Source organism: Sinocyclocheilus rhinocerous, unplaced genomic scaffold, assembly GCF_001515625.1.
Source record: "Sinocyclocheilus rhinocerous isolate Xijiao unplaced genomic scaffold, SAMN03320098_v1.1 scaffold603, whole genome shotgun sequence".
Lineage (NCBI taxonomy): Eukaryota > Metazoa > Chordata > Actinopteri > Cypriniformes > Cyprinidae > Sinocyclocheilus > Sinocyclocheilus rhinocerous.
Window position 1 is genome coordinate 27,356 of NW_015656630.1, and position 13,139 is coordinate 40,494.

A 13,139-nucleotide genomic window follows, 5' to 3' on the forward strand; every position below is an offset into this window, starting at 1 on the left:
TACACACTAACAATCTGTATCCGTTAGTTTGAGAAAAACTGTTTGTTATTATTATTAGACATTTTCTATAAGATGAGGTTGTTTTACAGCTTAGCAGTGTGACCAAGGCAAGCATGTCGGTATTCTGAGGTGACCACACTTGACTGGTCATAAAGGCGAGAAGAAAAACAAGAATGAAAAAGTCAAACTGCCCGATGCAACTACAGACGCATAAAGGTGTGAAAAGAAAAAGGTCAAGCAGTTTTATTTTCTGCTGTCTGGGAAAAGATGAATTTACTTTTTCCACCTTGAATGCTAGATAGTTCACCCTAAGTTAACAATCTTGAAGAAGCATGTCATTTGCAAGTACTGACGGCATCAACAAAATGTTGTACACAACTTCATTCAGTCTGTGAAATAAGTTATGATGAGACATGTTTAATTTAACATTTTAAAACATTCCAATGTTTTAAACAAATTTACTGTAAAAATTACTGGGACAATGAACGTATAATGAACTTGCCATTTCGAAAAACATCCACTTAATTATTGTTTGCAATAGAAATTCAGGAAAAAGTAAGGGAATCCCAGGACAGTGGCGCTGTTAAATGAACATCAGTCTTTGTGAAGTGAGCAGCATTGTTATTATTGTTAGCAAACTATTAAAATAATTTTCAATAACTGAAATGAAGCTAAAATAAAACTTAATTAAAAAAAATTTGATGAAAATGTATTTAGATGTAAAAACTTGCATTGGCATCCAATTAATTTAAAATAAGTTCTAATAAGTATAAAAACTAAAATAAGAACTAAAATGACAAACTGAAATAAATATAAAAATTAAATAAAAATATTTTTTAAATATATAAAAATTACAAAAGCACAAAATTAATAAAAAAATAAAATTTTAATATAATAAAATAAACTGAAAAAATAAAAGCTAATTCAAAATATTAACAAAAACTATAACACCATGTCTACCCTGGACACGACAAAGAGACCGCTGAAAATCATTTGAAATTTGTGTCAGTACGTCATAAATAGAACGCAGCAGCAGTTTACTGTCGGGAATTTGTCGCGCCGCGCCGCATCCAGTGTAGACAGCATAATAGGTTCTATTGTATTTTGTTGCGTCATGCCGCTCGCGTCCGGTGTAGACACGGTGTAACAGTATATAAATAATACTAAAATAATAGAGCAGATGTCAGTAAACCCTTTAAACTACATGCCTAAACTGTACCTAAACCTATATAAAGTTGTCTGGTGGAGAACAAATTTGAAGATAAAGAGCTGAAAGTTGCTTGTGCCTACTAAAAGTGCTGTGTTTCTCCGTTTCTGCATCACTAGAGCAGAGCCGTGTCTCTGAGGTGGCAATGTAGCACATATACAGCCCCTTCAAGTGAATGCCCTTGGACTGCTATCTCTGATGGAGACACGTTTAGTAAGGAACACACGCACGCAGCCAGACAGCATCTGCTCTGAATGCAGGTACAGAGTCCCCGCGATCATCAGCGATAGGATGAGGGTGGACAATGAAGGGAACAGGCGAAGAGAGAACAGCTGCATTCATCAACTGCTGAGAGCACAACCAATCTGTGTCCTTCCATCGGTCTTACTGTGGTCCACCTCCAAACACCGGGTCGGCTCTTGCCAAACAGTCCTTCACTTTAATAAATTAGTGGAGTTTAAGTCCAATAAAGTCTTTTGCCTAACCAATCACTGGTTCATGAACTGACACTGATCAATCAATCAATCAACCACTTTCACTACTTTGTCTTTGGTCAATACCATTGAAATTTAAAGATTCTGAATACTATAGCAAAAACTAAACGCAATTGAACACTCCATTAAGTAAGGTAAATAATATGATAAAATAATATATAAAATACATGTTCAAAAGTTTGGGGTCTTATAATAAGGCTGCATTTATTTGATCAAAAATACAGTAAAACAGTAATACTGTTAAAAATAATTACAATTTAAAAGAACCACAGAAATCACTAATATGCTGATTTGATATTATCAATGAAAACAGTTCTGCTAATTAATATTTTTGTGGAAACTCCATTATTAAACTTGTTAATTAATTAATTTTTAATTGCCCAATAATTTTGACAATCCTAATCCTAATAAATAAAATAATATTTTTGGCTACTTTGAAAAATATTAGCACACCACACAGATCACTTGGTGAATGGTCCATTTAATACTGGATTTCACCTCTATTAAAACCTTTTCCTGTTCCCTTTTTCCTGTTTCTTTTTGTTAACACACAGCTCACAGCTCACAGCTATTGCTATTCATGCATCTGCAATGCAAATACACATCTTGGTTGTGTGGTTATTGAGTTTCGGGAGGTGACGTCACTGTCATCATAATGTTTGGGGAGTGCTTCTGATGGCCTTGTTTGGCGTGCATGTTTGCCTAGGGCGTTTCTGTGTTGACGCTAGTCAACACAACAAGGAACAGGTGATATTTCACACGTGAAGCAGCACTAATGTCACACTTGCTGTTGACATCGATCAATGCAGACCTTGAAAGGCATGTCAGAGTGCCTGTGAAATCAAACTTTATTGTGCATTTATGGTGCAGATCAATACATTGTCACTCAGGACTTTCCCTTAAGTTTTATAGCTCACCTTCCAGAAGAAAAGAAAATAAGAATGGAGTGTGTTTCTCAAAACAACTCCAAATAAGGCAAGCATTTTTGTATAGACAGAGTTAGAGATTGGTTGTTGAGATAAGCTTGTAAATGCCACTTTCAGCTAAAGTTATATTTTTCCACTCACCCATGACGGTTAGGAGGAACTTCCTGCTGCTGATACCAGGAACCTTCTTCACCTTGCACTGATAGGTTCCTGTGTCTGTGGCTTTCAGACCCATAATGTTCATGGAGGCATCACCGTTTTTAGGGTCAGGGGAGTTGAAGTGGACTCTTCCTTTTAGAGGTTCATAGTAGTGTTCAAAGGCCCTGTCACCTGAGTACACAATCACCTGTGGGAAGGAACGAGATGACAAAAACAAGAGAATCATGTTTTAGTAAGCAAAACTCATGTATTGGTGAAATGTTACTCGACATTTCAATTTAACAACTCGTGGTGGAAAAAAAGTACAGTGTAGGTATCAGTGAACGGTCAAACTAATGATCACATTCAGACTAAAACCTAATGTTTCTGCTTTTGAAAGTCAGTTGGACAAAGACAAATACAGTGCTCCCTTTTGTCTTAAAAACATCCTTCAGCACAAGTGAATTATTTGCCCTTTCAATGCTACAACCTAAACAGTAGTGTTCTTGTTAGGCTACATCAACACCTTCTGTCACCAGAAGGTATATTTTAAATCATCAATACATGCTTCTTTCTCAAAATGCTACATTTTAAGGGACAGTACAGTTCTGTTTCTGGCTAAAAGACACATGCACTTACTACAAACACAGATAAAGACATGCACAGACTCTTGTCACCCATGGAGGGAAAATATGGGATCCATTCAACAGACCCCATCCCCACCACTTCATTTCCATGACGACGGAGGGGCGACAGCCTCCCGTGGCGTCTTGCTTCATGCGCAGCAGTCCTGAGAACGCACCTCAGGGCAATGGAGCAAGAGCTCGGAGACACTTAGAATCCTAATGAATGTATCAGACAATATTCAGGACACAGGGGAGAAGGAAAGAGAAAAAAATTAAGGGGAAAAAGCAAGACCTCTCCCTCATTCTTACTCTAACATCCAAACATCTGCAGAATCTAAGAGCATCTTGTCCAAATTACCACTTAGTAAGCAGGCCTAATCCATGCCACCTGGAGTCTGCCAACAGGATTTCAAGGAAACAGCCAACGATGTCTATAAATCACTCCATGTCCAAACATAATAACTACAATATAATAAAAAAGGGATAAGAGCAACTGCCTGAAGCAACATCATACAGGCACTATAACGTACTTCAATTCAAAAAGTCAAAACAAAGTCTGCTCAAGGCAGAGAACAAAAGATACAAAATTAAAATCAGAGACGACACAACTGATGGACAGAACCAAATTCCTGCCCTATATTCTTTATTTTTCAATAATCTGTTACACTCAGACGTACGTTACAACACAGAAGAAAATATATGCTATTTTAGTTTCATGATGACTTGGACACCCTCCATAGTTAAGACTAACCATTGTTAGTTAGTGTGCAGTTTCACCGCCATCTACAAGTCAAGGACACAGTGTCACTTGTAAAAATCAAAGTGTGCATATGTTTACTTGTGCATCTTGTTTAGACTTGAGTGTGTATGCGTATGCCTGTAGGTATATGCACTTCCTCCAGGGCCACATCAGGCTTGTTTGAAATGCAAAGCAGCACTGAGTCACCTGTGTTAGAGATCAGTCTGCTTTACAGCCCAGGCAGTTTCTGTAGGCCTGCCTGTCTACATCAGTGTCTAACCTCACTGCACAACCACAGATGCTGCTCTGACCCACAGTATCTGCTACTGGAAACTAGTGCATGCCAACCACCACAGCCTTTACATTGCTAATCATACAGTACTAAAAAGTACCTTATTTTACTTATTTAAATGCACATTCCTGGTCCAAAGAAAATTTGTTTGTAATCTGTATTTACAAATGTAGTGACTTGCCAGTTGCCATTTCCCTGAAATATCTTTAAATGTTAATGTAGTTAGTTAAAATGTTATTTAGGCATTACTTTAGCAAACTCACTTTATGCAACTTTTTTTTTTTTTTTTTTTATTCCAGATGGATAAAACAAGGTCCTCTACCTTTTATATTGTGAATTACTGATTTTTTTAAAAAGAATTTAATACTTTTTTCCAACATATTGTGAATTACTGATTTTTTAAAAAAGAATTTAATACTTTTTTCCAACAAGGATGTATTAAATTGATCAAAAGTAAAGTAATTTATCTTACAAAATATTTCCATTTCAAACAAAATGCTGTACTTTTGAATCTTTTTAACAGTGTTGGTATAAATTACGCCACAGGAATAAATTACAACTTAAAATATATTCAAATAGAAAACAGTTTATTTTAAAATTGTATTTCATAATATGAGCCATTTGTGAGCATCAGAGACATTTCCAAAAAAAAAAAAAACACACCCTCAACTTGTGAATGGCAGTGTATGTCATTATAATTAATAGCAAATGGCAATTCATGTTGAATTAAACTATTCAAATGAACTAGAACACCTTTTCTCTGACTCACAGATACAGACATCAAAACACAAATGTTCCAATCAATGCAAAAACAGCAACTGGGGTCATGCAAAACAATCTTATCTCCTTTTTTATATGTAAAAAAAAGCAATGATAAAATCCCTGCATGTTTACTTCTATTTTCTAAATAATCCTTTTGTTTTGCGTTTCCCATTATCACTCTCAGACTCAATCACAGCGTGGCTATTGTGCAATTGCTGGTGCCATGTAAGAGATTATGGAGCCACAATGCATGTACAGTAAGTGTCACCCCCAATTCCCATCCATTCTTCAATATAAATGCTAACACTAATGACAATGCAGTTTGGTATGGAATTCGACAACTTGTCAACAGCGTCCCACAAACAAGAGAATCATTCACGCTTCACTGTGTCCCAAAGACCTTCACAATGAATACGATCATTGGAAATTGGGTTCTGCATTCAAGGTTGAGTCATTGTTTTAGTTCTTGCACTCAAAATATAGGAACTGTTGTTGAATACAGGGGAAAATGTATTTTCCTACAAAAGGCAGCCTTGTGTGTTTGTGTAGTGCCAAGCCCTCTTCTTTTATCTTGGATCAAAAGTGAGAGATGAAAAAGGGATGTGTCTAAGATAGACCAAACACTGACAAGTCAGTTGGTCTTTGTTTATAACTCCTCTTTCGTTTTTTCTCTCATTTAGTAGCTTTTCAAGGCCAATCAGTGAAGGAAGAGCCAAAAATCAAGGGTATATATAATAATAATACAACTTTATATAACGTTTTTCTATTAATTTCGATTCAATTCGATTCAATTTCGATTATTCTGTATATATATCAGGTACAGTACATGCCAAATTTTCTCACGGATTATACAAGAAAGCCATCAAAATATTTTAATACTACTATATGCAGGCCATGTTTGCCATTCGAAACCAAATGTAACTATGTAGCTAGATACTGTAAAAATAGTTGCAAAAGCAAGAGCACAATGCTGTGAAAAAGCATTCCAAAGAACTGGGGCATAATAAATGTTAGGAATATCTCCCAAAACACATACACAAAAATTGAAGTAGCCCGTGTCCAACCTTCAACTTCTTATAAACCATTAAAAACGATGAAGTGGGTCAAAGACAAATTTCAAGTCCTGGGGCAAAGCCTGGTAGAAAAGAGGGGGAAGAGTGCAGGTCTATACCCATGAGGACAACCCAGCAAACAGCAAACTGAGCAATTGAGGGGAACAGAAATGTGAGGAGAAAGGGAGAACGATAAAAATAGAATGAAAAATTAGGTGTAGAACGACAGAAGAAATGAAGGAGCTTTGAGAAGAAAAAAGATGGAGTAGAGAGAGAGCATGTGTGAGAGAGAGAGATAGGAAGAAAGGTGCAAGGATACCAAAGGGAGATCGACCATTGAGGGCTCCTGACCCAATTCTGTCCCCAGCTAAATGCATAATCTCTGGAGAGAAAGAGTATGAGGTAATCTCTGCATGAAGGGGTTGCAGCAGACAAGCACACATATATCTGGCTGCTTACTCTACCTGCAAGTCTAGTGTTGGGGCAAAAATCTGCCTTTTGTAAGAAGTGAGAGACAGTTTAATTACGGTCTATATTACAGAGATAGCACCTGTGCGGACACAGGGGAAAAAGCAGTGCCTCTGCAGACCACAATTCATAGAGAAGTGAAAGCGCTTAGACACATACACACAAAACATCAATACATAACAATCAATCAACTAACTTCTGCCAAAACCAATAAAATTCAAATGCACATCCATGTGTGTAAAACTAGACCCTTAATGTAAAGCCACACACATATCCATCCAGGGAGCAACTTTACAGAGCACTAAAACAACACGACACGTTCATAAAACACCCAATGTGGTGAGCTGCGTTTCCCTCCGACAGATGTGGAGCTCACAAACCAGAACCTGCTTGCTGCAGCTCAAAGCAGGTAAAATGTACAATGAATGGTCAACCTTCAAGGACAATCACATGCAAATACCTCCAATACTTGATTTCTAAACAGATCTTAAGTGGGATGCTCACTAAATATTGCTGTTTAATCATTTGGGATTCGAAGTTTGGTTTTCTGATAAAAACTGCAACCCATTTAGTGGCCAAAAATTGTTTGATTATATATTAATGACTAGAAAATAATAATTATTATAATAATAATAATAAATATTAAATATAAATAAAATACATTTTACTATCATTATATTTAAGTGTAACAAAGTCTTTAAGGAAAAAAAACTATTTCTAATAATAATTTATCAATAAAATTACAATACTAGTGTTTATGTCTCTTAATTTCTCCATTTTCAAATGTTAAATCAATTAAGCTTGTATTTTGATGGAAGACCACAAGGAACCCTTAAAGCTCCTCTTTTGTTGATAACAGCCAGTTTATAAGCGCCTCTAATTACAAGTTTGTGAATATGATGTTGCATTCCCAATTGCATGTTTTTAGTGACCCAAACTCATAGATGCAAAGATTTCCTTCGAACCTCTGTGACACTGAAACCACCAGATCGTGAGCTGCTTGTGTGTGAACATCAAAATAAAAATCATATAGCTTCTGATTGGTTAGATTCTGATGTTGTTTAAAACTCTAGCTAGAACGCTGTGTACAAGTGTGGTTGTTGATGAATGTGCAGTAGGAATGTTACTGTGTTGCTTTGCACAACAGAGGCAGTCAAACTAGTTCTGAGAGTTTGTGTTTTTGCTGAAAACAAGAACTTTTGACAGGAAGAGAGGCGATGGAGCACAAGGGACAAAGTCAAACTAAACCTCCCAGAGGCTTTTGAATAATGCAGACATCAAATATGTTTTCCCCAAGCACATAAAGAAACAGTCTCTTTCACACAGACACTAACCATATCTCATAACCTGATACACCATCACATTGTCTACTCACCACTTCCTCTTTTTTCTGGTTGTCAGAGGGCTGCAGGCTCCACTCAATGTCCAGAGGCCCAGAATCCTCAGCAGCGAGAGTATACTGACAGTCCAGCTTCACAGTCTGTCCACTGGCTTTCTCAATGGATGTGGGGCCAGTGGAAGTGATCTGTAGTCCACAGGCTGGGCCTGAGAAGAGCAGAAAAGATAATGCTTTCAAACAGTAATGAACATGCCGCATATTATTTCCAAAAGGAGTCATTTGCACAATCAGCTTCTTTAGTAAATGTGTGGATGGATGCTCTTTTCGCATGGTTTGGATCTGATACCCCTATAGGATTTATAGCTCAAAGCCTGTGTAATGCAGCATCCTTGAGACAATGACTGAATTCTGTGGTCTGAGAAGATATACATGGTGCATGACCTCATTAGAGCTGAAGATGAATTTATCCGAGATCATCTATTCTTGGAATGAACATAATTTAGTAAATGACTACTAACAGAGCAGACAACAGTAGGGATCTGTACAGCAGAGCTCAAGAATAAGTATAGACATTACATAAACCTCAAAAATGCATCTGTCTGCAGGAATACTATCATTTCCTAACAGAATCCAGACAGGCCGAAGTACAGGTTTTAAAGGGGTCATATGATGCTTTTTTAAAGATCATTATTTTGTGTATTTGGTGTAACAGAATATGTTGACATGCTTTAAATGTTCAAAAAACACATTATTTTTCAAATACTGTACATTATTGTAGGTCCTCTATGCCCCGCCTCTCTCAAACGCTTCGTTTTCTACAAAGCCCCCTCCTTGCCAGATTGTCATAGCAAAGTCAGAATTACCTCCTCTCCTAGGTTCACGAAACGGTCGTCCATAAAATGCATTGCTGTTCTGTTGTAAGTAATTTTAAAGATTCCTAAATGCATCTACTTCTGGAAGGCCAAATAAAGTGCTTTTGCTTTCGCCTAGAAACACACAGCGTCTCCTTGACATGGCTGCTTCAACACTAACTGCTGTTCCTGAAACCACGCCTTCTTTCTTTGCATGAACGTTTGGGCGGCATTATTCAAATATTTTCACATAGTGAGGTAGATATGTGGGGGCGTGTTAGAACGAGCCATTTTAGGGGGCCGTGGCAGAGTCTTAACTTTGATAAAGAATATCTCTTTGGTTTTGAGACTTTAGTCTTTGCAACTTCAGGGATCTTATCTATGCACAATCAGCCTGTAACACTCCAAAGAGAAAGGAAAACTTGAAATCGCATCATATGACCCCTTTAAGCTCTTCTTGATTGATGATACATGGCTTTTACTGGTCAGGAACTACCACCAGCAATATTCATGTGCAATATTCAAGTGAATAAATGAGAGACAAAGTCAAATAAATACTATTAAATAAATAATTAAAAAGTTACTTTTTAAATACATAAAAAATACAAAAAAACGAATTTATAGATAGTAGGGCTGGGTTTTGACAAATTTCACAATTCGATTCTCTTCGGACTCACGAGCTTTCATTTCGATTCAATTTCGATTATTCTGTATATATATCAGGTACAGTACATGCCAAATTTTCTCACGGAAAACAAAATCTCTCAACTAATGCTATAAAATGTACATGAGAGTCAGCTGGTACTACATACTGAAGGTTAAAATTAACTGATTTATATACAAACACTTAAAGGGGTCATAGGATGCCCATTTTCCACAAGTTGATATGATTCTTTAGGGCCTTAATGAAAAGTCTGTAACATAGCTTGGTTAAAATTTCTCAATGGTAGTGTAAAAAACTAATTGTTCACCCTGTCAAAAACAGCTCTTTTCAGAGCACGCAGTTTTGTAGCATTGTCCTTTAAATGTTAATGAGCTATGCTGACCCCGCCCCTCTCTTCCGAGCTGCTCTCTGAGGGACTGTTTACTTTAGCCGCATTCATTGTGAAACTTGCTAATTAGCAAATTATTAGGAAAGGCAATTTGCAAATATTCATTAAAAAAACCTTACACTCACTTCTTCTGTAGGTGAAGCTGGATTACGAATGAATCGCGCAAACATAGACGCATTTATGTCGATCGGGGGCGCGTTCTCTTCAAAAACAAATGTAATCCACTGCGTCTTCAGCGGCTCAGAAGTCGGGAGTTAATGACGACTGCTATGTTCATTATTACATCCAACAACAGAACACCTCAATCTCTTAGGAGTCATTCTTGTCTACATCTGCTCCGGCGGTGAAACAATGGCGGACTGATGACAGCTCACTCAGGGCGGAGCTAAGGTAAAACGCCAGTCCAGTCTGTGCTGAAACGCTACTGTCAATCAAACTATCGTGGGAGGGGCCTGTCTGTGTGACGTCACACAGACAGGCATCTGAGATCGGCTCGATTTGAAAACTCACTTCTTCTGTAGATGAGGCTGGATCATGAATGATTCGCGTGAACATAGACGCATTTATGTAGATCGGGGGCGCATTCCCTTCAGAAACAAAGTTAAACCACTGCGTCTTCAGATGTCGGGAGTAAATGACTACTGCTATGTTCATTATTACATCCAACAACAGAACACCTCAATCGCTTATTAGGAGTCATTCTTGTCTACATCTGCTCCAGTTGTAATACAATGGTGGCTGATGACAGCTCACCCAGGGCGGGTCTAAGGTAAGACGCCAGTCCAGTCTGTGCTGAAACTCTATTGTCAATCAAACTATCGTGGGAGGGGCCTGTTTTTGTGACATCACACAGACAGCCATCTAAGATCAGCTCGATTTGAGAAAGGGGTAAAGATTTGAGCAGATTTAAAAAAAAAAAAACACTGGGTGGATTTTTATCATTTTAGGGTGGTTGTGTACACACACTGCCAACACACATTTCAGTTCAAACAACTTGTAAAAGTGCATGTAGCATCATATGACCCCTTTAAAATTACACACATTTAAGTTTTTATAATAATAAAGTTACAATTACTAGGGATGCACCGAAATGAAAATTCTTGGCCGAAGCCGAACAAAATGAAACACTGGGCCGAAGGCCGAATACCGAACACGGTTTTACAAGTTTTTTTCCCCATGTATTTTGACAATTTTTTTTCACCATTGCTTAAATTAAATAGCCAAAATGTGCTTTTTACTGTATTGTCTGGCTCTTCAAAGAAAAAAAATTAATTACAAAACAATTTAAAAATATTTAACTCTGAACATTTTTTACATTCTAGCAGACACTATACCAACAAAGCACAATTTAGCTTAAAAGTTAGTAAAATAATATTTTTTTGACCATCAGACCCCCTCCTTGAATCAGGCATGTATTTTTTACTGTACAATTAAAAGCAGCCTTGCTGAGAAGAGACTTCTTTTAAAACATTAGAAAATATAACAGATCCTAATTTGAACACTATGTGTGAATGTTATAATACATGTATTAACACACTAATTTGAACACTATGTGTGAATGTTATAATACATGTATTAACATAGCTGTTGTAATGATTATTATCATTATTATTGTCTTACTTTTTATTTTATTTTACAGAACAACAGTAAAATTACAATACTAACGTTTATGAATGTTGATGGAGTTCTTGCTCTTTCTCGCTCTTCTTTTGGCGGAAACGTGCAGGAACACCTCAATGCTTCTTTTTGTTGACAAAAGCAGATTTATAAATGAGTCTCATTACGAATACGTCGTACGTATCGCATTGTCACATGCCTTGTAAAAATTCATAAAAATGTGACTGAACAACTGACGAGTAACACTTGTTCAGCACAGATTTTCCTCACGCTTTGGACTTTGAACTAGAGACCTGCAATCCCGTAGGAGTACCGCGGGACCCAACGCAACAGGGTGCAGCGCAGGACAACTCTTGATGGGCGAGCAGGCCCGGATTGGCTAATCGGGAGCACCGGGAGGATTCCCGGTGGGCCGGTCTGTTTTTTGGCCGCGAGGGCCGGTGTTATCATGCCAATGGGTTGAACTATGCTGTTCCTAGGCTGCCTGCACTCATAGCAGCCCCACTCTTTTTATTTATAATTTTCTCGCAGCCCATATTATTATTTTCACCAGACCATAATAATAACAAATGTCTTTCATTGTAAGTTAATGCTGTTAAATAGAGAGGCAAAAAATGCATTACAAAAAAAATAAATAAAAATAAAATAAAATAAAATAAATACTTATAGCGTAGGCTATTCTTAAACTTGGACCTCATTATTGAAGTAAAAATCCAAGCACCAGAAGCAGCCCACAAGTTTTCTTTAATTGAAAAATATGCATTTTCATTCATTCGACAATGATGTAATTATCTTTTGACTCCCCTGACAGCGAAAAAAAAAAAAGTCATTGTTGGAGATATGAGAGCAAAAAATAATAGATAAAAAATTTATAATAGAAAGCGCAAAGAGCTTGAAAAGCACTGAAAAGGCCAGTAAAAAAAACAAAACAAAGTGGGCCGGTCTAAGGCATGAAACTCCAGGGCTGAAAATGAGTCCCACTCCGGCCCGGGACTCCCGCAAAATAGAAATGATCTAAACATAAAATGTCTAAAACATATAAATTGTTATTTATGTGTTGCACAAAAGCAAAAAGAACAACTAATAACATTAAAGTGATTAACACGCGCAAGCTAGGCAGAGTTTCTATTTATAACACGTGTTTAAAAGGTTGCACAATGTAGCCAATCACAGACTGAGCTGTTGATTTCGGGAATGCAATGGCCAACCAGATTAGGGATGCTCCGATCCACCTTTTTCGCCTCCGATACCGATTCTGATACCTAGTGAAGTTTTTTCCCCTCATTTAAATAAATGTAGAATTTATATATCTCTGTGTGTGGAACTGATAATCATTCTTTCACAATCTACTAGATACAGACTATATTAAAATATATTTTATATTTTATATATTTAAAAAAATATAAAAAAAATAAACAATAAATATGAAAAAATATAGGCCTATGTATATTATACAGTCTATCAGCACAAAGCGCTTACAATGTGCACATTCGGTGTGTCAGCCGTGTTGCTTCAAGTGCATCATTCTGCACACCGGATGCGCACATTGTAAGCGCTTCGTGTTAAAAACTGCAAA

General features: G+C 37.1%; 1 protein-coding gene across 1 annotated transcript in view; it reads right to left on the minus strand.

Moving 5' to 3' along the window:
- The window catches only part of cxadr (CXADR Ig-like cell adhesion molecule), a 61,261-nt gene that overhangs the window by 8,904 nt on the left and 39,218 nt on the right, over positions 1-13,139 (minus strand). The window contains exons 2-3 of the mRNA XM_016528329.1: positions 8,080-8,249; positions 2,769-2,973 (exon numbers count right to left, since the gene is read on the minus strand). Coding sequence (XP_016383815.1) covers positions 2,769-2,973; positions 8,080-8,249 — 375 coding nt within the window. The remainder of the gene's footprint in view (positions 1-2,768; positions 2,974-8,079; positions 8,250-13,139) is intronic.